Source organism: Ambystoma mexicanum, chromosome 4q (assembly GCF_040938575.1).
Source record: "Ambystoma mexicanum isolate Mex_15411 chromosome 4q, UKY_AmexF1_1, whole genome shotgun sequence".
Lineage (NCBI taxonomy): Eukaryota > Metazoa > Chordata > Amphibia > Caudata > Ambystomatidae > Ambystoma > Ambystoma mexicanum.
In genome coordinates, this window is record NC_090928.1 from 718,364,796 (window position 1) to 718,390,239 (window position 25,444).

The 25,444-nt window shown below is 39.2% G+C and overlaps 1 protein-coding gene across 4 annotated transcripts in view; it reads left to right on the top strand.

Annotated features, from left to right (window-relative positions):
- Positions 1 to 19,154, top strand: part of PLCB4 (phospholipase C beta 4) — a 1,535,154-nt gene extending 1,516,000 nt beyond the window's left edge. For 2 of the 4 annotated variants that reach the window (XM_069608295.1, XM_069608296.1), the window contains exons 39-40: positions 9,015 to 9,051; positions 18,825 to 19,154. In XM_069608295.1, coding sequence (XP_069464396.1) covers positions 9,015 to 9,051; positions 18,825 to 18,919 — 132 coding nt within the window. In that variant the 3' untranslated portion in view covers positions 18,920 to 19,154. The remainder of the gene's footprint in view (positions 1 to 9,014; positions 9,052 to 18,824) is intronic. The other 2 variants (XM_069608297.1, XM_069608298.1) reach the window with 1 other exon arrangement.
- Positions 19,155 to 25,444: the final 6,290 nt, after the last annotated feature.

The window sequence follows — 25,444 nt, forward strand, 5'->3', positions numbered from 1 at the left end:
AGTGAAACATCAAAGCAGAGTACATTCTTTTTTTGAATTTACATTAAAAGAAGTCGTTAAATTTATTCCAGATCTTATCATACGAGGTCAATTTGCATTTCAATTTATAAATAATGTTTTCAATTCTTGAAAGACTGTGCATTTCTTGGACCTATTCCTCATATGAAGGAGGAATACGGCTTTTCCAACCTTGAAGTACCAATCTTTTGCCCACAATGGCACCCCTAAAGAGCCATTTTTATGGGCAGCACAGAGATCAGACAATCCAGAATCATCACCTAGGATCATTGTCTTGAAATCCAAGGTGGACCCCCCACACAAACATCACATACTTCATTCCAAAAACCTCTCACCCGTATACAGCTCCACAGCATGTGTTCTAAAGATCCAACACCCTGTACACATCCCCAGCACTCATCACTGTCAGTTAGCCCTCTTTTATTTTAGGTTTCTGGGCACCAAAATACTCGATTAAGAACTTTAATTTGCCAAGACCTTTCACCTAAGTTCAGTGAACACAAGGAAACATTTCTGCATATATTTTGCCAGCATTCAGGACCAATCTCAAAGCCGGTCCTCTCACTCCAAACCTCCCGTAGTTTATCATTACCCTTATAATTCAACACAATCAATGTATACATTCTACTAGCCAGACCACCCCCCTTTCCATTAGAATTAGCAAGAAAGATGTTCAGGTCCAGAGTGTTTAACCAGTCAACATCACCTACAGACTTCTTTAGACGCCTATAAGCAGAATCCGATAAGTTACCAAAGTCCCATCTCTCTCTCATCTCATTCGCAGTCAACCATCGACCAATCCGTACCGAGATCGGAAATCTGTTTAATGCCAGTAAGATACCAATCAGGCCAAAAAATGGTGTTGGTATTGTCTCGAATCTTAGGATTCAGCCAAATTGAGGCCCGCTGGCATTTAAAAGCATCTATGTCCAAAAACACCAACAACTCACTCCAAGCTGTGCGCAAAAATGTCGTCACTAATGATCTACTACCAGGATCTTTCGTATTAGTAGTTAACAAAGCTTCGGGACCAAGGGGACCAAAGGCATTCAATTCCGCCACCGCCCAGCGGTCCGACCCCCACTCAAAAAAGGAATGAATGAATGAGATGAAAAGGCCAAGTGATAAGCTTTAAAATTCGGAACTCCCAATCCACCCTGATGAACTGGAAGTTGCAATTTCCAAATAGTAAATCTGGCCGGTTTCTTATCCCATACAAATTCTTGAATGAGACATTCTAAATCTTTCCAGTAACTATTATTAATTCTCAAAGGAAGCATACTGGCTATGAAATTCATTTTGGGAGCCAAGTTAATTTTAAGGGCGTTTACCTTACCCCACAGTGAGAGATTAAGAAGAGACCATCTATCTAGATCCATTTTACAACCTTTAATGATCTTACACATGTTCTCATCGACCACATTTGAAACAGGAGATGTCAGCCAAACGCTCAGATAGCGCAAACGTGTATCACACCATTTAAGTCCCAATCCTGTGATCAGATTTTTATAACATTGATGAGAAAGAGGCAATACCTCTGACTTTAACCAATTAATCTTGTAACCCGAGGAATCATGATAACCAGACAATAGCCACATCAGGCAGGGGAGAGATTCATCCAAGTTCTGAAGCACCAACAAGAGATTGTCCGCATATAACCAGGCCTTCTGCATACCTCCCCAGCAACATACACCATGCAAACCTGGTTAGTTTTTGAGAAAAATAGGCAACGGTTCAATTGCTAAAATAAAAAGAAGCGGCGAAAACGGACATCCCTGACGAGTGCCCCATTGCAAACCGAAGGGTTCTGATTTGACCCCATTCGTCTTATCATCCGCCGTTGGATTGGTATACAAAAGCGCAATCCAAGAAATTAACTCATCACCAAGATTCATCTCCCTTAGAGTTGAATAGAGATAGTCCCAGCTAACCCTGTCAAACGCTTTATCAGCGTCAAGGGAAAGGACAGCGGCATCGCAGTCAACCTCATTACCTTTTTCCATGGTAAGTAACAAATTCCGAATATTACTAGACATGCTTCTATTTTTCAAAAAGCCAGATTGTTCCTCATCAATTAATTTAGCAAGAAACCTCTACAATCTTAAGGCCAAAACCTTAGCTAAAATGTTATTATCAGTGTTGATAAGACTGATGGGACGGTAATTTGCTGGATGATTGCTGTCTTTTCCTTTTTTCAGAAAAACTGAGATAGAAGCATGGCATGTACTTCTAGGCAATGTCCCATCCATCTTACTAGCAATAAACATATCTTTCAAAAGTTCCAGGGCAGAATTCGGAAGAATTCTATAAAATTCACAGGGAAGTCCACCCGGACCAGGGGATTTACCAACATTCAGTTCTGAAATTGCATTTTTAACCTCATCAATCGTCGGTTCAGAATCCAGAATCTCACGTTCAACATCTTGGATCGTAGGAAGCATACATTTTCCCAAAAAATCCTTTCCCCTTCCTGTGATGCCAGCCTCAAAGCTATATAATTTCATGTAAAAGTCCCGAAAAATTGAGTTTATTTTTTTAGGGTCAAATGTAATCCTACTTTCCAAGTCAATACTAGAGGCAATAGCAGATTCAGACACTCTCTTTTTCAACCTGTATGCTAGCCATCTATCGCACTTTTCTCCTTTTTCAAAATATGCACAACGACAGTAGAACAAACTGCGTTCTGCCTTAATGACAAAATATCATCCATTTCTTTTTTAAGTCTCCTCAAGATTGTCAATTTAGCAGAATTAGACGGATCGAGCATCAATTCCTTAGATACCTCACTAATTTTCAGGTCAAGTTCCAGTCTGTTTTTTTCCTCTCTTTTCTTTTTACTGCTTGACAGTCCCAGACAAATCCCACGCATACAACATTTAAAGGCCTCCCACGTGTTCTGTAAACTGATCTCAGATGAGCGATTCTCATCAACACATTTTTTTGCTTCCAACACAATTCGATCTAATATATCATCATCAAACAAAATAGAAGTATTTCGTTTCCATGAAAAGGACCTGCAACATTGAAATTTAAACCTGAAACGCATCGTCACTGGGGCGTGATCGCTCACCAAAATATTACCAATATCACAAGAAACATAGCTTTCTGTCACCGCCCCACCAGTCAAAAGCATGTCCAGTCTAGAATACACACAATGAGCTCCCGAGAAAAAACTATATTGGCGTTTATCTGGGTTCATAAAATGCCAATTGTCTTTCAAGTTGTGTTTTCCATTAAAAGCGACCTAAGTGCTCTATGATGATGATCACTCCAAGATACCCGTCTGACATGGCTTCTATCTAACAGAGGATCAACAATAGTATTAAAGTCTCCTCCAAGAAGGATATTAGGTGAGTTCAAATCTAAAAGCGTCTGTGCAACCATTCTAAAATAGGAACCATCATCCACTGTGGGTGCATACACATTGCAAAGAGTGAACAGTTCCCCCTGAATCTGAACCAACAAGGCAATCATTCTCCCTTCTCTCTCAAAATCTTAATAGGCAGTTTTTGCGAATTAAAATGGCTACTCCTCTGGATCGGGACGTAAAAGAAGACCCATAGGCCGAGCGGCCCATTCTTTTTCTAGTAAAAGACATATATCTGCCTGCATATCCTGCAATATTGTTAACACTTTCTTTTTCTTCAGGAGGTTGTTAACCCCATTTACATTTCAAGACATAACACAGAGATTATCAACAGCTTTTTTAGGTTGTGAAGCCATCACCTCACCATTAGCAGAAAAATAAAAAAACAGAAAAATGAAAGATAGAAAAATATAAAACAGAAAAATAAAAAACAAAGAAGAAAAAAACAAAGAATTAAGTGACCAAAAAAGAACAGTCTAGACTGTGAAGTCTATTCAGCCTAGAAAATACGAGTAAAAACATTAAAACCATCTCTAGGACCTCTCCCAAGGTCCAATTATTACCCTATAACCAAAAATGTTATAGCAAATCACTAGCGATAAAAACCAACTTCAAAATAACCGAAAAATGAGCGAAAACAGTAAACCTAAAAACTAAATTTGTTCTTAAAAGACCCCAAAAGTCCACACCCCATCAAAAACACTGTAGCCCCAAAACTTCCAAAGTACCTAAACAAAAAATGCAAGGAACCAATATAAAAAATACCTAAATGAAGATCTAAGTCAATTATGACAGAGCTATCAAATGCAAACAGGATTATCATAACATGCACAGAAATTAATGAGTCTGGTACCAACTTGAACAACATCTCTTTTAAGTATCACAACATACTGCAATCTGAATGAAAAACATATTAAAACAACACTCCCAGCAGATCTGTAGGAGATTAAAGAAAGTCATAAAATATACTGTAATTTGTGTAAATCTGTCACGTTCCCCACATTCCCCAAATACAAAAATAGTCATATATCCACAGTTGCAGAAAATACATTGAAATGTCGTGTTCATTACACCAATATGTGAAGAATCCGCGAGAACGCAGCAAACACTACAGTTATAACCATATTGTTTTGAACCAGGTCAAAGAAGCGATGTTGATTGAACTTATAGACGCATTGGGATTGTGTTCAGATAATATCTTGTATCAGCCTGAATAATGTACCACCTTAGAATTTCTGCAGACACACCTCCATGAGCACAGGATGAGTGGAGGTGGAGGCAGGAACGATCTAGAATCCACCCCATAGTAAAGTTCAGTTATTCTAGCATTTGGCAGTAGTTTTAATATCTCGGCTGACTGCACTAGTCCGGAAATTCCTGAGTGCCATGGTGCTGCAAGGAAGTGCACAGTTCCCCTCGCCAGTCCTGACCTCTTGCCGAGACAACAGAGATACTGAAATCGGTCTAGTCAGAGCTCGGGAGCCAGTACTGACCATGGGAGGGTGCAGTCAGGAACTGGTTCCACCTGCTCCAAAGACTATGGAGGCAGCCAGCTGAAACAGTGACTACAGCAACCTACTGGCAGCAGAGTTCAAAGTCGAGATGCAGTAATTTATTAACACCAAATTGAATGTAATAAAGGCTGCACGGAAAAAACGTTTTCCTGTACTGTTTATACCAAGAACTTTCCAAACTTCCTAACTTCCTGAAAAAACAGATGAACCATGCAACAACTTGTAATTGTCTCCTGAACTCATTCATCCAGCGCAGAGCAGTAGGCAAGGGCATTATCAATCTTGGATGACAGACAATGTATTGATCACAGTGCCAAAATCCTGCCTCGTGACATTATACAATAGCCTGTCTATGACCCCAACTGACTACTCCCCTTCTCGTTGTATTTGATGAGTGCAAATCATAGTGGCAGAAAGCAGAAAAACTCACAGAACCATGTCCCTGGCAAAATCAGATGTCGTCCAGCCCAGCAAACAATGGAGTGGTGCGTCCTTGATGACTGTCAGCAATGGCCCCACTGGCGGAATTTACAGGTAGCCCAGCCAAGCCGGAAAGGTGTAAAGGAAATCAGAAATCTATTACCGCGTCAGCTGATCTGTGTAACATGCGTCGTGCGTCAAAGGTCATTTACTCTTAAGCGGCATCCTGCAACATGAAAACACTGACGCAGCCAAAATCCATACGCAGCATTCTTCACACGAACAAAAGACCACTGTTCCAGCACCAAACAAAACGGAACTCAAAAAGAATCCATCACTGGAGTCAGATGGAATGTTCCAAGGTACACGGGAGCCCAGCACAGTAGAAGGGGTTCCATTGTAATTTTTCGAATTTCATAAGCGTTAACTGCCAAGTACACTGGCGCCATTTGAAAGTGCATAAATGTAACAATGAATGGTGAAAAATACAATTATATAAACCAAACTGAACAGGGGGGGCATATGTAGAACTGAGAGACCATTTAACTAAGGGGAGCAGGCAAACGGAGTTCTCTTTTATGCATTTCTAATCAGCTCAAGGCTTGTGCAGGGTCTGAAGTGTTCTTTTCACCATCCAGCAACATAATCGTAAAATATTACTTTTGTTGAGAAAGGCCTTCAAGTTAAGTTGTTTGGCCAAGTCTTCTGCACTTCTAAATTATTTCCTCAGAAATAGTATCTCTTTGGGAAAGTCAGGATAGGTAAAAACAGGTTTACCTTTGAAAGAGGCATTTCCTATCAGTCTGGCAGCATTCATCAAACACTCCTTTGATCTTTGATTCAAAAAGGATACAAGAATGTGTCTAGCCTTGGTCCCCATGTGTTTTCCAATTCTGTAGACATTATCAATGTTGCCCATTGTAATCAAGTTACAATTGAAACTCTCCTTAAACACTTGAATAATCAAGGAAGACAAATCTTCATTTCCAGCAGAGTCCTCCACTCCAACCAATCTGATGTGTGTAGCCCTCATCCTCATTTCCATCTCCATACACTGTTCCTTCTCTTTCTGTAAATCAGACTTCAAGTTGTTATTTGCCTGAAAGCTGCCCGCTATTTCAGTACTCATAGATAAATATGCCTTTTCCAAATCAGTCCCTCTGCCATCAAGTTGGCCTGCTTTTAAGTTGAGCTCAGCCAGAGTCAGTTTGACATCACAAATATCGTAGGCCACCTGGAGAAGTATTCTATAAACATCCTGAATGCTTGGACTATCATCCATTTCCGCAATCTGCTTGGGTTTCTTTGAAGCAGGGTTTTCAGCCTCTTCTATCTTTTTCTTTGAATTCATAATAATTTCTTATAAATGTCTTCAGGGAGAGGTCCAGGAGCTGTTAAGCTAAGCTGCTACTCCATTGCCTGCCATTCTAGAATCACATTAATCACATTTAATGCCAGGAGGAACACAAATAACATATTTTCTGCGCCTGGATCAGTCTCCCCCAAACAGAGCATGAATATGGTGCAGATTGAGTTTGTAGTCTTACTGTCCATATCAGGAAATACTGATAATATGCATGTCCTTTGATTATCATACAGCGAGGATCTGCAAAATGTGGCTGCTCTGAAATTGCCCTGCCAAGAATTGCACTCTGAATTTAAAAATAGCGTTTGTTCCCATATTTCTGGAAATGCCAACCGTATTCCATAGCCATGAATATACTATGGCATCTATGCCCTGTACTAGTGTGCACTAAATGCAGTGAAAATTTGACTGCATAGCACACACTAGCCGAACCGCAGAAAGTAAAATGGTGAGAAGAAGATAAGTTGTGTTTGGCAAGTTTAAGCACATTCTGTGTAGTGATCCTGTGTTGAAAGTGACAGATTTCATCCGGGAAAATTGTATCACGAGAGTGAAACTACGCCAATATTGAATTATACAATATGTGCCCTGCGCTGGGGCGCATAAGCACACTTCCAGAGAGTTAAAATGTTCCTGATTTCGGATGAAGTTCAGTGGGAGAATGGTGGTGTCACCCCTCTCTCACTGGGTGTCTGTAGCCCGCTACATGTGGGGTCCTGGGGCAAGGGTTCCTATTTCTTGATAGCAGAACTTGACATGATTTAGCATTTGGTTCCCCTTAGACCTTCTTAAAATCCAGGTGCTGGGGCTCTGTGTTTCATTGATGGCCCATGCTGGCTGGCTGTGAATGGGGAAGTGCCTGTCCTAACTTTGACTTTGGTTTGAAAGAGGTCACAGGGTCCAGGGATCCCAGGTAATCAAGTCAAAAAGAAGAGAAATTATCATAGTATCCTATTGACACTAAGTCAACAGAGGCTAAACTCAAAATGGAGGCCTCATCCGGAGTGCTCCATCAGAGGACTTTTGCGTTCGAACGTGTTGAGGGATGGAAATTAGGAAAGAAAACACCAGGAAGGGAGGATGCATTTAAAAAGTGCCTATGTATTTTCATTTTACAGAAGGGAATTCAGGTACAATACACACATTCCAGCTTTGTGTGCACAGACTATTTTTTGTTGTACAGTTAGTAGTGTTTGTTCCAAATGATTCACTGTTCTCTGCACAAGCCAAAAATTCAAAATGGCCAGCTTTAAGAAAAATGTTAAGAGCACTGAACCCATTTGATGTTCGGTTTAGGGTTTTATGTCAGGGCATCTACCAAACTGTACATATATGTGTTAACCCTATTATGCGGGAGGGGGGTCAAAGGGAATTACTCCATTAGAAATACAGCATTTAGGCTACTGCTAGGATTTATAACGCCCCGGGTAAAGTGACACTTTTGCATCCATTGCCCTTACAATGAGGGCAGATTTGCTATTTTTGGGGATAACATGCCTCATCTCTCTCCCGGATGGTGATGCCCTAGGCAACTGCCTAAATTTGACGTATGGTAGCGCCAGCCCTGATAGCATGCGCTTTATTTGCACTGAACTAAAACCTCAAAATATGTGGCAAAATTCAAAACCTCATGAAAACCTTTTTCTCCCTTTGATGATCTTCCAAAGATATTTATGAGCATCCTTGTTTCCCCAATCTCTTATTTTGGAAATGTGTGTGCAAATTGATGAATCGATCACAGTCATAAGCTATTGTATACGATTTTTAGTTCATTACAAAACACGAGTGAACCTTAATTAGAGATTTGCTATCACTGACTCTTTAGTGTTTCTATAGATAAATAGTACGCATTTCATGTATGCCATTTTGATTAGAATCAATGCCCCAATATATCGAACTACTGTGATTTCTCGGTTCGAGATACATCTAACCACTCTTGCTTCCTCTTAATATATAATAATATGGGTTATTACACTGCCTACTCGAGCACATTGAAATATATATTTGATGTAGCAGATATTTTGCTAAATGAATGAAAGCAGTGTTATGCTAGCCTAAAAAATGACTAATAAATAGTTTGACTTTTCCAAAGTAGTGATTGGTTCAACAATCTATGTCTGTTTTTGATGGTGAGCACAATGCCTTTGTCATATGCTTGGATGGTATTCAAACTCAACTGATTGTTGTTTAATGTTCATATATTCTGTTTTTTTAATTATTTGCTTCTTATTCATTAATTCATTTTTTGCACTCGCTTCATATTTTCTTTTCTATTATTTGCTTCACATTTTGTTGCGTAATTTTGACATTGTTATTTTTGTACAAACAGCTTTTGAAATCCAGTCATGCAGTGTCTCATTCACAAGGTAGGATTGCGGCTATCAATAAAACAGCTGCTCATTTAGTATACATTTTATGTAAAGCAAGAGTGATATCATTGTCTTAATGTATGTAAATGCAGCCTCTGTAAACATTATGCGTATCAATGAAAAATTAATTGCATGGGTGCAGAGCAGAAACAGAAGGTTCTCATGTGAACATCATTGTACTTCATGCTTTCATCTTGAAGAATTACAAAGGGGCCTTTACAAATGCTATTTTTGACCACCTCCTCGTGTTTAAGGTCACAGGCTCATTAAGTAGCTCCAGCAGCTGATAATGGACGTTTTCTTTCATTTTACTTGGAGGTTCGTTTAATGGCCTTGCCAGTATTAAATTACAAATGTATGGTTACCATCTAAACGTGCTGCTTCGATTAATGTCTGCATTAAGAAAAGCTTGAGTGGACACAAACAAAGGATGCAAGGCCTCGTTATGAGCACAGTTACAAAAAGCAAATGTGGTCTTTAAATGCCTCTCATAAAAAAAACACCTAAATATGATTTAAGATTGCATGGGATTTCAATATACTAGTATGTAAAAATAGTAAGGCATGGGGTAAATAGAGCATATTCACCCCATGGACTATTTGTCCTGTAGCCTAAGTGTCCCATGCAATCCCATTTAGGGTGTATTTTAAATGCCACATGTTTTTACGATTACCACCATACTCATGGTAATGCTCAGAATGGGAAAGGTGCCATTTCTTGTGATGGACCCGTCTATCCAAATAGTCCAATGTATTCTGAAGCAGAACTAACCTTCCTGATTCAAAGCCTGCACTGAATAGAATAACATGTTTACACAGGGTTTTAATACATATGGTTTTAAATGTGCAATTAGAACCAAAGACCACGCATCAGCCCGCTGAATGTGCATGCACTGAGGAATGGGAGGCGGTAGCTCAACCAATAACATTGGACGTAGGGTTTGGGGGGGGGAGGGTGTAGTCTGCTCAAACCAACAAAAAGGTGAACTCCAGAAGTTTAACATTCTTTTTAAATTCACTTGTGTCAGGTTTTGCTGACAACGGAATCTTGCACAATCATTCCAAAATGTCTTTGACATGGTTCTGATGTTCCAGTCAGAAAGTGAATACATCAACATTTTCTCTACGTAGACAATGACAAATTGGTTTAAGGTCTCAGAGAATATTAAACTCGAAAATCTCTCAAATTTGTTTTGCATTGCAAGACGGAAATTGTATATACAATGTCCATATGGTATTCTAAAAGATTTGTTCCACTCATCTGTAAATCTTGTACACAAACACTAATAACTCCAATCCCCGCCCCTGCACAGATCTAATTTGGCAAAAAATAGTTGTGCTTCGAAAAGGTCATGCACTATATTACCAATCTTTAATTGTTAGATATCCAAGCCCCTGTAATCCTCAAGGGGGCAGGACTCTAGAGAAAGATAGAAAAGAGAGATAGAAAACAGAAAACAACTAGGCCTCAGCTGATGGTTTTAAAGGACCAGTAAGTTAATTATTCAAATTATTTGGATGCTAAATCTGTAACAGCTGTTTCTCATTATCAGACAAAGCACACAATCCCCGCAATTGAACCACACAGCCACGTTCGACATCAATTGAACAATCAACTTATAGATGAGGAGGGAGAGTATACATTTGGGATACTGATATCTGAAAAACATGCAAAACCACAAACCCTGCCCGTGGAACCAGATAGGCTTTACCAATTCCATGAAATTATTCTTAGTGCCACCCACATAACCAACTCTCTCTCTCTCTCTCTCTCTCTCTCTCTCTGTCTCTCTCTCTCTCTCTCATTCTTTCTCTCCTGCTCTCTTTCTCTCTCTCTCTCTCTTTCTCTGTCTGTTTCCCTCTCTCTCATGGTATCACTGCGATAATCTATCTTCCTTGGAAAATAGGCAATGGCCAAAACGTATCTGCATAAGTTCATTACAAACAAAATGGTCAGTCAAACCAGAAGCATGGACTGATCTCTATGTAGGGACCCATTGAGGAGACAGTGCTATTCCATGAATATTTGATTGCCTAATTTCCTGAAGAAGGTTTATGTGTAGGACCAAATAAAACTGTACTTCTTGTTTGAAGGACTATTTCTGCTTTGTCCAATAAAATACAAAAACAGTATATTACTCTTGTCAACTCCTTTATGTCCTCAAGTCCCCCAGGAAATATTGTATTTTGCATTCTTTCTACCAACTTTGTTTCAGCAGCCAAATATTTAAACCTAGTAATATATGAAAGTGAATCCATTCATGCAAAGCATCTGCAGAAGAGGACTTTGCATCCGGTCAATCAAAAAGCTGATGAAACATATCCACTCCTGGGTCTACAGACTCCACCAAAGGCATAACAAAAAGTAGATCAGCATGTGTCTGGTTGCTAAATGTATTACTGATTCGGAATGGTTCCATGTGATGTTACTAAAATGTGTTTTTACCGAAAACTGTTCTACTGAGCTAACTTTACAGAATTTTGTTCACAGTATTTTTGTTTTGTTTATGGGGGGTCCTGATATTTTCTAGTTGTAACCCCAGCCCAAATACCCCTGTGCCCCTTTTATCCCTTTACCCCACCCCACCTCCATCGTTTTAGAAAAATACGGGAAACAGATCGGAACTATTTTTTTGGTAATTTTGTTTTCGGTAAAGCCATTTCGGTAACATCACTGGATTCCCTTTGGAACCAACCTACTCCATCTTTCATATATACAAACACTACCAGGGGTAGGTCCTTGCAGAGAGGTTTTATATACAGGGAGTGGATTCCATTGAGATTCAAGAATACTGAAAGAAGGCAATGTACACATACTTGAGAGACATTACTCTGAAAGTTTAGAAAGAATGCAGAGTGGTACCTGAAAAGCTTTTGTGACATTACTAAATAATTTCAACGAGGCATCAGCGGCATAGGTTAACAATGTACAGAAGAATCCAACTAGATTAAAGCTAAAAAGGTTGACACTTATGACAGATTGTTTAATTTGCTTGCAATCAAACACCTTTTGAATAAATGTCACGAACAAGGCTAGCATTTGGTAAGTATCAAGCTGGAAATTCCGACAGAGATGGCACAGCTACATGATGGCTCTGTTATCATGAGGGTTGAAAGAAGAATTCATCACGGGTTCAGCAGTAATCAGGGTAGGATCCCCACAACTAGTGCCAAATTGGTTATTCTAAACTCAGCTTTCAGAACGATGTACAAAACCAAAAGCAAGGATCATCAAGGAAAAATACAGAGCTGACAAAATGCAAGCTATAGGTAAATTCCAGAGATCTTGGGAGTGTGGAGGGCAGGTATTGTGTAGTCTTGACCAATGGCTGTCTGAATCGTACTTCAAGGATAAGGCCTATGTAATTATGAATCTTAGCTGGGATTTGAGCTGTGCACTTTAAGAGCATTAAGGGATTATCCTGACATTCCCACTCACTACCAAGACGTAGCTGCAATTAGTTCAAGGAAATGGAGCCCAGTTAGCAGCATTCCATAATGCATTGGCAATCCAGATGGTAATAAGAAGGATGTTTACTTCGTTAGACAAGAGCAGCAATGGCCTCCTGCATTGTCTTTTATGTTGGAATTCTAGTGGAATGAACAGGAATTTCCCTCGGATGATTCCGTTGTGAATAGAGTATGTTAAACAAAAGAAGATACCAATATGTCTTTTGCCTGTTTTAGAATTCATCTTAGGAAATGACCTTCCAAACTCTGAACTGTTATTCAAGAGCTCCTAGAACATCATTATAAACAATGGGGATGCCCATTTCTGGCCCCTGGAAAATTACAATTTACAAGGTTCATATTGTTTGTTTTCCGCCTAACAACCAGGAATGCCACAGCATATCCACTAAAGTCCATTTATGCCACAGAGTTATTATGGAAACTTAATTCATTAAGAGGCATAGGTCCTACATTAATGCAATGCGGCATCAGTGGTGAGTTATTTACAAGTTCCATACCTGTTTTCACTGCCAAAGCAATGTTATTGGCATGCAGGAATTCACCATAACACAGGACGAGTAGGGTTCAAGTCCTTGGAATATTTGAAATATTTCTACGTCTCTTTGTAAGAGTTTCCATCAGCCATGTGTTAGAAGGATGGGGTGGTTATACCATAAAACTCATCACTTGACGGGATAGAGGATAGCTTGGCCACTAGAAGAGTGGACATGAAAAAGTCAATAAATAACATGAATGCCAGTTAGGAACTGATCACCCAAAAACATGATTAGAAGTTTGCCATGGGTGTGTACATGCAAGGCTGCAAAGTTTGTAATGTGGATCATGTGAAGCCTGCATCTTTTCACATAGATGGTATGGTCCCTAGCACAGAACTGAAGGTAATCTAATTATCATTGCTAATTAGACTCCCAGCCATCCTCAGATGTTCCTTCAGCTTAAACACTATTAGAGATGTGCTGACCAGATGGTACACCTGGTGACAGCAAACATGAAGATCACCTCCTCTCTGGTCTGCAGCGCGGATCTCTTCTATTAACGGACAAACCAACAGGAGAGAGAATGTTTGCAGATTTTCCATCAGATATATTATTCTCACTGACCCCATTTGACAAATCAGTGTTTGTAGTACAAGGTCAATGTGGATACATGGCCACACAGATCAAGCTACACAGGATCTAAGCAGAGGTAAGGAGACATCCTTTAAGTAAAGGTCGCTAAACACTGGGTGTAGGGCTGACGGAGCCATCCCAAAATCCCCATTCCATTACAAAAGTACTGGCCCCCAAGGCCAACAGTTCTACGCTGAGGTTTTGTGTGGACTATTGAGAACTCAGTGCAGTTCCTAAGACCAATCGCCACCCTAGCCCTACACCTCAAACTGATGTGCTCATTTAAATGTGTTTTGGTCTATTGATTTCTTTAACCCCTTAACTGCCGGGCTGTTATGCAAGTCTATGCAAAAAGTACGAGCATTTAATACATTTTACTTGATGAGCAGTTTGTGGCAGATCACGTTCATCATTCTCCAAACAAGGAAAGCACTATTAACTCAGTGTCACTATATGATCAGGAATGCACCTGCCAGCTTTTGGAGACGGGTGAATTCTTCCTGGCAAAAATGAATTGAGCATGGCATAAATAAAAATATATACATAAATGATAATATCTCTTGGGCCTGAGTCCCTTAAAAAAGCCCCTGGGCCCACATCAAGAAAGTGGTTCAATAGAGCCAATCAGAATTTAAAACCCTGTAAGTGCCAGGCAAGGATACCATTTCCTCTTCTTTTGAGCCACTTGGGGTGCTAAAACCTCAGGATAGCAAGATTCCATTCATTGTTGATATCAAGAGCAACAACTCTTAAAAATCCTCTTTCGACATGTCACTAGGATCAACTAAAGCCAGCCTCTAAAAGGCATCCCTTGCAAATGTCTGAAGAACAGGAGGCACTGCCTTTATTCAGATTGTGATCTTTGGCAACCTCAGATTCTGGACCTAGCACCCTGTTTGTGGATTGGAGAAATCCCTCTGTCAGATTGTCTTGTAATGATGGCTTCACTGTGACCACCATCAGCAAGGGCAACATTCTTTTAACCCTGCCTGGACTAATAATAACAATGTATCTGATATGTTTCAAAACCTGCTTTGAAATCTACCTGAAAAACATAGACACCCACTCCTCCTATGAATCCATTTTAGCATGTCTTTACTCCATATTGTTTGAGGCTGACAACTTGCAATGCTCTGTGAAACCTGACTCTTCAATCCCAGATGGTATGTCAATGGCATCACTGCCACCAGTGCATTGAGAGACTCCAAACTGTAATTAATGTGATAGTCCAAAACCAACTTGAACCACTGGCAAACACTTTTTATTCACTGCTGAATGGCTTAGGAGTTCAGGAAGCACAGAGCAGACCAAGGCAACTATTACATGCCTTTAGCAATGTCCAGATCATCAACAGTGTGATACCATATTTCAACTACTTTAACACGTAAAGTGTCCCTAGAAAGACGCACACTATTCAAAGGGGCATTCGTTTACAATAGAAAAGGCACCAATCTTTCCTGATTGTTAGCTGGCTCTGTATGAAAGTGCACACCCTGTCCAAAATTCCCTCATCCAGTTTACATTTCTGAACTACTTTAGGGGATATGAGATGATAGGTTATTTATAACACACTTAATACCCAGAGGTTTCCAAGCGCAGACCCGGGGATTGAACCTGTGTTGCTCAGTGTCGTCTTGCTTTAAAGGTGAGCACCTTGCCCCAGAGCTATCATCCCGATGATGTTACGAGCCCTGTTCCAGACCTGCTCCTATCCCAGATCCCATGAGGGTCACTCTCTCACTCCTTGGTACAGACATATGTCCTGGTCACACCGCCAACATCACCTATTATTGTGCCCTTACTGAGTTCTAGGTATTTACAAAATAACAATAGAGGATTCTTTCCTGAACCCACCCCTCACCAATACCAATATGTGTATAGCGCAACTATCACCTAACAGAAGGTGGCCAGGTTCTTTTAGGCCCCCGGTAGAGAGCAATTGGCAACACGATCTTATCCAGAGAATAACCGTGTTTTTGTGATTTACAAGAGCTAACTTGGCATTTATCAGTCTGACAAAAAGAGAAAGCAGGGTCCATAACGGTGGAAAAATTAAGCCAAATGGCCTCTCTCTCCAACTGTTACTATGGAGTTTTGGTTGCTTAAATTAATGATGTGCTTGAGAACACACCAATTTTGAGAGACTATATCGTTCTAATGTATCAGCAAAAGTGATGGGCCCATTAGTAAGGAAAGCTAGTTGAGTTAAACAGTGCACATTAAAATAAGCATGCTTATTGACACGCAACTACTGTATAAACCTAATTGTTGGTAGTATGATTGCTTACTTCTTAGCACTGGATGAGATGTGTTAGAGCCATTTCAATCTACAATATTCGCACTCGGGGAAGGGCGCTCAGCCAATCAGGTGGCTGGAATAGTGTGTGAGAATACACATTCCACACCCGCTGTCCCAGCCACATTTATTTTTTGTTAATGTGGGGAGGCAACAGGGATCCTCTTACTGTTGCCTCCCCACCCTACTCTCCCCCAAAAATAAATCCCCAATCCCCTTTCCCCTTTCCCACCCCTGCCCTCCATCCCCATTTACCTGCGGGACCAGAGCTCTGTGCTCTGTTCCCGACGCTCCTCCTGTCTCCTGGCCGCCATAGACAGGGAAAAGGGACTTAGCCCCTTTTGCATATGGCAGCGGGCATCTTTTTTTGCTTTTTTTTGCTTTTCTTTTCCTTTGCGAGATCGGCTGCGCAAGCAGTGTGAATATCTCAAGGAAAAATAATGATAGCCATTTGCATCCTGGATGAACATCATGGTGCAAATTTATATCATGCCCGCTCAGCTCGGGCATGCATTAGCTCAGACTGGCGGGCTGTTACAGGCTATGTCCACCCTCCTAGGTGGGCACCCTCCTCTTCAATGTAGAGGTCACGATGGATCTTGAATGATTACAAATTACCTTTAGTATTGAACCAATCATAATTCAATAATCATCTTTTCATCAATTTTGGATTTTCCGTCAGCAGCTTGGTGGAGGATTTCATTGCCATATGTAGATCATTATATTTCTTTAGGAACTGATTAAAACCCAAGGATTTTGTTTTCATGTGTAGAGTTTTAAAATCTTTAAACGAAGAATTTGGTGAGAGTGTTAAAATATGAATATATACATACAATAATTTCCATTTTACTATTGTTTTCAAAGGTGGCAAACTTAATCCAAAGTGGATTGCAGCCACAGCATAATATGTGTCTTCAAATAATTCCTTCCAATGTATCCAACAGATCCCACCTTTCCAACTGTATATCTTCCAATCCGTACATAAGAGTTGCCACCACTTTCATCTTATAATACATTATAACTGGCAAATAAGAGAATCAACTCTAACAGTAATTAACATGTTTCATTTGTGGAGAAAATATTAATGCTTTGTCACAGAGTCTGTTAAAAGTATGTGTGTCGGGTGGTCTCATAAAACTAGGAAAACCTAAATAAATAATGTTGTCCACCACTTCTAATTTCTCCTTTCCTAATCTCCATACAAAACATTCTATTATCAAAGATGTTGTCAAGGAAATCACTTGTGACTGCTTAGCAGGTATAGTGAGATTCTCCTCTTCTAAATAAAGTGCCACTGCATTTATATTTCTCTGTCTAGTAATTGGAGTACATTCAGTAAATGCAATAGGATAATCTGCATACCCTAACAAGTGAATGTGTGTCTGCCCAAAGTGGGTAAGGAACGATTGAGCCTTACTTAACACTTCTTATAAACCAGAAATATAGACATGAAAAAGAAGAGGTGAAAGGACACATCCTCATCTCAATCATCTGAATGCATTGATCTTCCTCCATCCCACAAAATGTCATTCCTTGTTTGGGTGATTTCTCTCCCACCCTATAGAAGGTCACATTGGAATGCTACATCTGCTGAACCACGTTTGGCTGTGATGTCCCACAAGCCATTTCCAAATATTTAAACAGTATCTCATAATGTGTATTTATGTATTACTTATCAAGGTAATGTGAGACCAGCATCAACGACAGTCAAGCTTGGCGTGAGAAAAACTAGCATTGACAGTCTGGTATATTTTAAGAAGAGTGCAAAATAAATTCAACATTGAAAATGTTACAATTGTGGAGAATTCAAACCTAACTGTGAACTCAAACCCCTTTAGCTAGATTTGTGCTGAAGCTATATTTCTGTAATCACCAGTATTTCCGCAAATAAACAACTGCCAATGTTCTTAGAGAATCTGAAATGTTTAAAAAGTATGTTGCAGACAGTAGCTAAAATTAGATTGTGTTATGGTCTTTGTACCATATCTAAACTTTGAAGTGAAGTGTGCATCGCTGATTGCCAGTGCAAGTATAACAAGTGTTCCGGCCCTAAACATTACGTAAGAGGTGTAGGCACACATGGTTGTCCAGGAAAATGGCAATGGATTAGGAGAAGGCCATGCAAATGTTGGTTAACACCTAAACAGCTGTAACTGTGTCTCTATTGTATGTATCAACAGACATGTAGGCATGGTCTTGGCATACTTATCTATGTACTTTACTTGGACCTGGTGCATGCGCTACATGCTCCAACTGGTGTGATTTCTTCATGGTGGAACATAATGTAAAAATCATTTTGAAAAATGAGAAATAGAAGTCCCAAAGTTGAAACGTGTAAAGTTTATTTTTGTAGTCTTATCCACGCATGATGATCTATTGTCAACGGCAAGGGTCAGCAACCTGCGGGTCTCCAGATGTTCTGGACTACTACTCCCTTTGACAATGCTGGCTAGAGATGGGGAGGATTTGTATGCCCAGAAATCTGTATAGCCAAAGGTTGCGGCCCCTTAGCTTACTGTATGCAAACTCTGGCTGACAGAATTGGGCATAAGCGAAGCCTTTACGTGCAAACCTGCTAATTTGAAACATATTGGACAACTGGTATATTCTGTGCTGGTTTACCTGATAGTTCTTTGTGACTAACCAGCCCAGCCATAACTTTTGTCTGGTTCCCTTTGCTATCAGGAATGTAATCCATATCTTCTTGTACCTGTTGGCTCTTCTACCCACCATTGATTGGGGGCTGCAAATTCCATAAAAAACATGATGTCAATTTGAAAACGAATGCAGCAGTTCAATAACACCCACAGGGCCGAACGTCCTAAAACAGATAGCACCAGAAGCAGCGAATAACAATGTGCGCAGCATAATGACACTGTGCTTTCTCCAATGTAGGCAAAGGAGATGCAGAAGATGGTGAAGCTGGAGGCCGAGATGGACCGCAGGCCTGCAACAGTGGTGTGATGCTCCAGCATGCAAACGATCACTGAAAGACACTGCACACAGCAGACCACAAACACTCCAGCTGCATATGTGCTCCTTTCCTTCCCTTGCTCTCTGAAGAAGCTGTAGCCAGCAATGATGTTATTCTAAAGGAGAAAAAGCATATTTCTTTTAAAACATGTATTTGAGCACTGATGTATTTTTACTTTGCAAAGACTGTTACGAAGGACCCTATTTTTAAAAAGGGAGCACACTGCTCTGCCATTTAAATATATATATATATATATATATATATATATATATATATATATATATATATATATATATATACATATATATATATATATATATATATATATAGATATATATCTATATATATAGATATAGATATTATTGTTGAGAAGTCTTTTTCCAGAGCAGCTGTAGGTTTTTATTTTTTATTTGTTGTGTTTGTTATTTTATTTTTTTAATGAATGTAGCTCAATTCTTACCGTCTATGTGTTTTTCGTAATACCAGTTAAAGGATGAAGGGAATAGGATCAAAGGTCCTGCTACAGTACTTCCACTTCCTGTGGACATATTTTTTTAAATTATTGTGGAAAGTAATGTGCAGGAACTTTTGGGGTCACGTTTTTTGTAGTTCGTTATATTATCCAATGCACTCTTATGCAGCCACTAGAACTCCAGCGGGGTATCCTCTAAACAAGAAAAATATGAAATGGCTGAACGTAGCAAATATGCATTACTGTAGCCCTCAACTATGCCTTATATTTCATTTACATGGGGCAAATGGTTTAGAAACGACATCACTCAGCGTGTTCATTTAAGCTAGTTCTTGGACACTGTGGTTATATCAGCACCTTCATATTTCATACATGCTAGCTTAGTTGAAGTGCAAAGGTTTCAAATAGCACAATCTCAGGGTAATGCTTTAGTTATTGCACATAGTGTAAAGGTAACATTCCCGAATTTCACAAAGTAATATGAAAAGATAGAGTGGCTGTGATACAGACAAGGGTCCTGATTCCCAGAAGCGTTTTATAATGGCAAAACGCCATTGGAAAACTCTCTGTGAATAAGATCCTAGTTCTCTATTTCATTCCCAGCTTTGACTGCTGTGCATCTTAAGTGATATTAAAGTGCACTCGATACAGCAATTCCATCCAAAGCGCTTTAAACCTTATCATTTTGTATACAAATATTATTAGCGAATGAAGTTTGCCATCCATGTTTTCGCACTAGGAAGGATGCAATTCTGAGGTGATCCTGATAAGATTTCAACCAGTGGCCTGTAGATCAAACGCACGCGCACATACACACACATTTCAACAGCAAGTGCTTGTTCACTGACAAAACCTACAAGCGTTTGCTGTGTTTTCGTCATGGCGTTTCTACACTTTTGCATTTTAAACATGCAGTTTTCACTGCAGCCGTTTCCATCGACTATTTTAATTTTTACATACGTATGTGTTGTGTGTTTGGGGTAGGGGAGTGTGGGACGATGGCTGACAGGGTAAGGAGTTGGGGTGAGTTACATATGGGTTTATGGGGGAATCCCCCATTAAAAAAAATAAAAAGTCGACGATAACGGCCCTGGGGAAATTTGCACGTTATAATGTAAACGTATAAAAAGGCACCAATGAAAACACGTGGATCCCCTACACGTAATTGAGTATATAATATATGAGGTAGTACTTCAAGCACAATGAAAGAGGCAGTGATGCATTTTAGGTCAGAAGCAGATATTGCCCTTACTGTGCCATAGTAGCATAGAAGAAAAGCTGTTAATCAATGAATGGATTACAAACAGGGCACACATGTGCATGCTTCTTTTTATTATTCTTAACATGTATACAGTGGAAAGACTTTCAAAGTGAGTGAACAATTGCGGGGTGGCCCGGGATAGCCAGTATATTGACATTAAGCAAGTTCAAAGGCATTAGGAAAAGTAACATAACCGTACTCTTAAACTCGAATCAACCAATCTCTTCTATGCATGGCCCCCTTTCCTCCTTGGGCTATCTGTGAGGGATCTGTGGGGGATCTGTGAGGGATCTGTGGGGGATCTGTTTTGGTCACTATTTACAGCGACTAGGAAAGGTGCACAAGACAGCGTATTCTAGATCCTGGGCAATATAAATACCTGCCTGGATCCACACGCTTCATGCAAAACACGCAAAACATTTGCAAGGTTAATGTGCCATGCACCTCAAGCCACACATATGAGCAACGTGTTTCAAAATGCATTCCCCTACACTTCAAATAGGAAGAAATAAATCTATTAAAATGTTTGATTTCTTCAATGCTATTTCCCTATTATCAGACACAAATTGATACATATTAATTATTACTCCATACAGATGTATTTTTTTTACATTTTAATTCACTGCACATTTTGTTCTTTTAAAAAACCTTTACTTTCGAGTTTGCCTTTTGATTGAAAAGGCTAACACTTGTTGGGCAGTACTTTTGATATAGTCATCTACTGCTTGGTGCAAATGGTTTTTTAAGCAATAGTGTTCATATTTAGCCAATTTAATTGGTAAAACTGGAGATGTATTGTCATACCATCCAAGATGGTAACTAAATAGGTTTTGAATATCATATTCTGAAGCTCTTCGAATGCTAGTAGCAACATAACGTTTTGATATAAGTCCTTCCTCACCTTTAAAAGATGCCATTGGTTAGTTTCCTAACATTGGCTTGCCATTGAAAAAAAACTAACTATGTTGTTTTGGCTCTTTGACATTTTTGTAATGGTACAGCAGGTAACCTCTATAAACCCATATTTTCTATGTAGGGCAGAGATTCTTTCATCTGTAATATTTGACCAGTTAGGAAACAATGGCCAACTGTAATCTAAACATACAGAATTGATAACATTGTCCCTTATAAAAGCATCACTGTACAAATTCCCGCACAGGATATCCTATCATTGCATGCACCTTGCTGGTTTGTGGCAAATTTATTTCACCAGACCTGCACAGCCATTGTATCGTGTAAGAAAGAACATCTGATTTAAGCAATAGAATATCACTCCAATTGTGCCAAATATATTCAGTGCTCAAAGGTTAAAAGAATTATGTGGAAGGCACTTTAAAAGAAAAGTTTACATCAAAAATTGATTGTATAGAAATTGCATATGAAATCAATTGCTGCAGATTCCAGATGTTGCGGGTCATTGTATTTAAAAAAAACAAAAAAAGTAAATTGGCAAATATTTGTAACTGTGAAGATGTAAAAATATGTATATACTTTTATCCAAATAATATATTACAAATAAATATATGTTGCACATGGGACAAGTAGTACACAATATTAATAGAAATATGTTTGCATGTAATTCAGATTCTGGGTAGGAGGCTGATGCATAAGAAGATAGCTATGTATTTCCACAAAGTAAATATTTATATGACCGAAAAATGTTTGTACAAAATCCCTGTTTGAACTCAAGACACACATAAATGTTATATGAGATATATATATATATATATATATATATATATATATATATATATATATATATATATATATATATATATATATATATGTAGGTTATATGTAGTTTTGTGGAGACAAGTTTGTGTAAGTTAATTTTGGTCAACCTAATTTTGGTAGCTCACCTTTTTTTCCTCCATTTGATGCAGTGCCCCTATACTGCTCTTCCTCTAATCCTCCACCACTTCTCCCACCCCTTCACACCCCTGTCCATATATAGATATATATGTTGTTTCTATGAAACCACGTATACCGTGTATGTGTGAACATTATACAGATGAATGAAAGATATATATAGAGCTAGAGACATAGATATAGGTAGATACATATAGATATATGGATATCTATATTTATATCCAACCCCTCAAGAAATGTAATGGTGTTGCATTTTATCTTGACATTCAAAAAGGTGTTGCACAAAATATCTGTGTTTGAAATTTCATCAGGTTTGTTTGATTTTTTACAAGGTAATAAGCACCATAAATTAGTAATATATTATCAACTTTGTTCTGATTAAAACAATGTAGCACTTTTTTATATAGAATTAGTAAATTATGTCATTGAAAAATGGTTGTTGAATTTTTGGTATGATTTAATGTAATCCCTCTAACATTGTAAATTGCAGGTTTAAATGTGAAAATCAAACTATATCCCCCAAGACTGTGCTGCTTAAATTGCCCATTAAATCACAGGTGATACTGCAAACGGCATCACCGATGACATTAGGCATGACATCACTAAATGGCATCACATCAAACATATCATCAATGAGATAAAAGCTACATTTTTTAAAATAATCAGGAGATTCTATCCTACGGTATTTATTTTCATTGAAAATCGTGTATGATACCCGGGGTCAGAATTGTGCAGATATCCCCACATGTGTGTGCCTTACAGAATATATTCAATGAGCCTCTTGGTGGACCCCAACAACTTCCAAAAGGCATTGCGGGTAACATCACTTGTGACGCATCAAATGATATCATGAATTGAATAATGAATGACAACGCTCATGACACCACACTTCACATCATAACGTGCATCATTGACTGTGCCACCGATCGGAATATTACACCACAAGCTCTGCATTTTAGTAACTGTAGCATCACAAAAAGAAGTCGGGGTGCAAATACTTCACAATATCTTAGTACAAGAATTGATTTTCAAACGATGACTCAATCCCGCTTTTGTTTGCTGCTTTCTCTCTTTATTCACTACAAGCTCCAGTCATTCAGCTCACATTGTAAAAGCATTCATTTTACAACACGATAATTGGGGCACCGCAGAACTTTCATCTTTTTTGCACAAAAAAGGAGAGAGAAATGCTGGGGTTTCTTTGCAACATATACTGGTCAGCATGTAGGCCAGCAGGAGAGTGTGTGCCGTGTCGGATGCATACAGATTCATTAATGATGTCTGCAACATGCATTTTACTCGTAACAGAGCAGGAGCACAGTGTGGATTCATCCATCTGCTAAGTCATGCGTGATATCAGTAATGCCACTTTTGATGTCATCAGTAGAACATTGCGGGTTGAGCGTATTTCACGTGCAAAAATCATGTACAAAAATTAAGTTCCTATATATATATATTTATATACATATATTTCTTATGAATCGTTCAATCTGCCCTGATGGGCATTTTAGAGTTTGTCACTGATCCCTAGAAATTGTTACTAGGAAAACGTGCCTGTGCAAAGGTGCTGCAACCCCATTTTCAAACAAAACTTCCCTACTTAAAGTGGCATATTACAGGGATTGGACAGCCCACTCCCAAATAAGTCCATGTTGTCCTAGACAATACTCCTGTTACAAGTGTTATGTTGCGAGAGAGCAGAGATCAGCGTGTAGTGACAGAAGCTGCAGCAGATGTGGTGTTGACAATAAGAGCAAGTATGCTGGAATTTTGGGAATGCTGTGCTCCCTACGCATGAGTGTGTGTGTGTGTGTCCGCGCGCATGCGCACGCGTGCAAACAGCCCTCCTCCGACATGGCTTCAAGGGCCCAATGCATATCTAGTCAGGGGGGTGTTCCTAAGCACTGCACAGATGAGAGAGGAGGAGACTAGGGCAGGAGAAGACTGTGTCGCCAGAAGAGGGGTGCCCACATGCAGCCACGGGAGCCGCCATGCTGAGGAAGACAGAAAATAGCTCTTCTCTTAGGGTGGAATAAAGCATTACACCAACCAAGGGTGGACAGCAAAATAATATGATGAATTATCATCCATTTTCCAGTGGACAAGTTTGGGACATGGCACACGCACCAGGACTCAACAGCTTTCCAAAAATTCAAAAATGATCTTTATTATGACAATATAAAGGGCATACCATTTAACGCAGTTCACCCCTATTCCAAGCTTGCCCACAGTAATATATACATACTTGCATATATAATCTGTACAGTTTGATCACAATGCCTGCAATTCCTACAATGTGTTGTGTATGAAATAATATACAAAAACAATAGTTTAGCAATGTTTTAGATTAAATGTACCCCATGATGGTATTTTGGCATAGTGTAATTTACCTAACTACTACCCGCGATTTATGTTTTGGAGGGCAAAAAATATTTCATTACACTATACAATTTTTATGTTGGTTAAAAACACATATTGTTTTTCATGGAAATGTTTTTTGATGATTCTTAAAATGTCATGTCTACAAACCGCACTTTTATGTCTGTTAAATGCACAATATTAATTTGCATGGTCTTGAAGCCTGCCATAGTAATGTTAGAGAACAGCATGTACTGTCAGCGTTCCAGAGGCATTCAGCCATGCTGTCAACACAACGGAGATTGCATGGGAACTAGAAGTGTAGACAACCATCAATTTTCTGATTTAGGTTTACCGAATACCACTTGAGTTGTTGTATATGTTTGTACAAACTGAATTCTACTTATTCCTATAAATAAATGAAAGATTTGGAAAAACATGGTTATGCTGCTGACATTTTGAACATGTATGCAACAATTGGATGCACTCAAAACCAGTGCATGACTTGTCATTGCTGATTGTTACAAGCAATAAGACAGCCAATATGCAGTTTACATATCTGTCACGCCTGTGAACTGGGT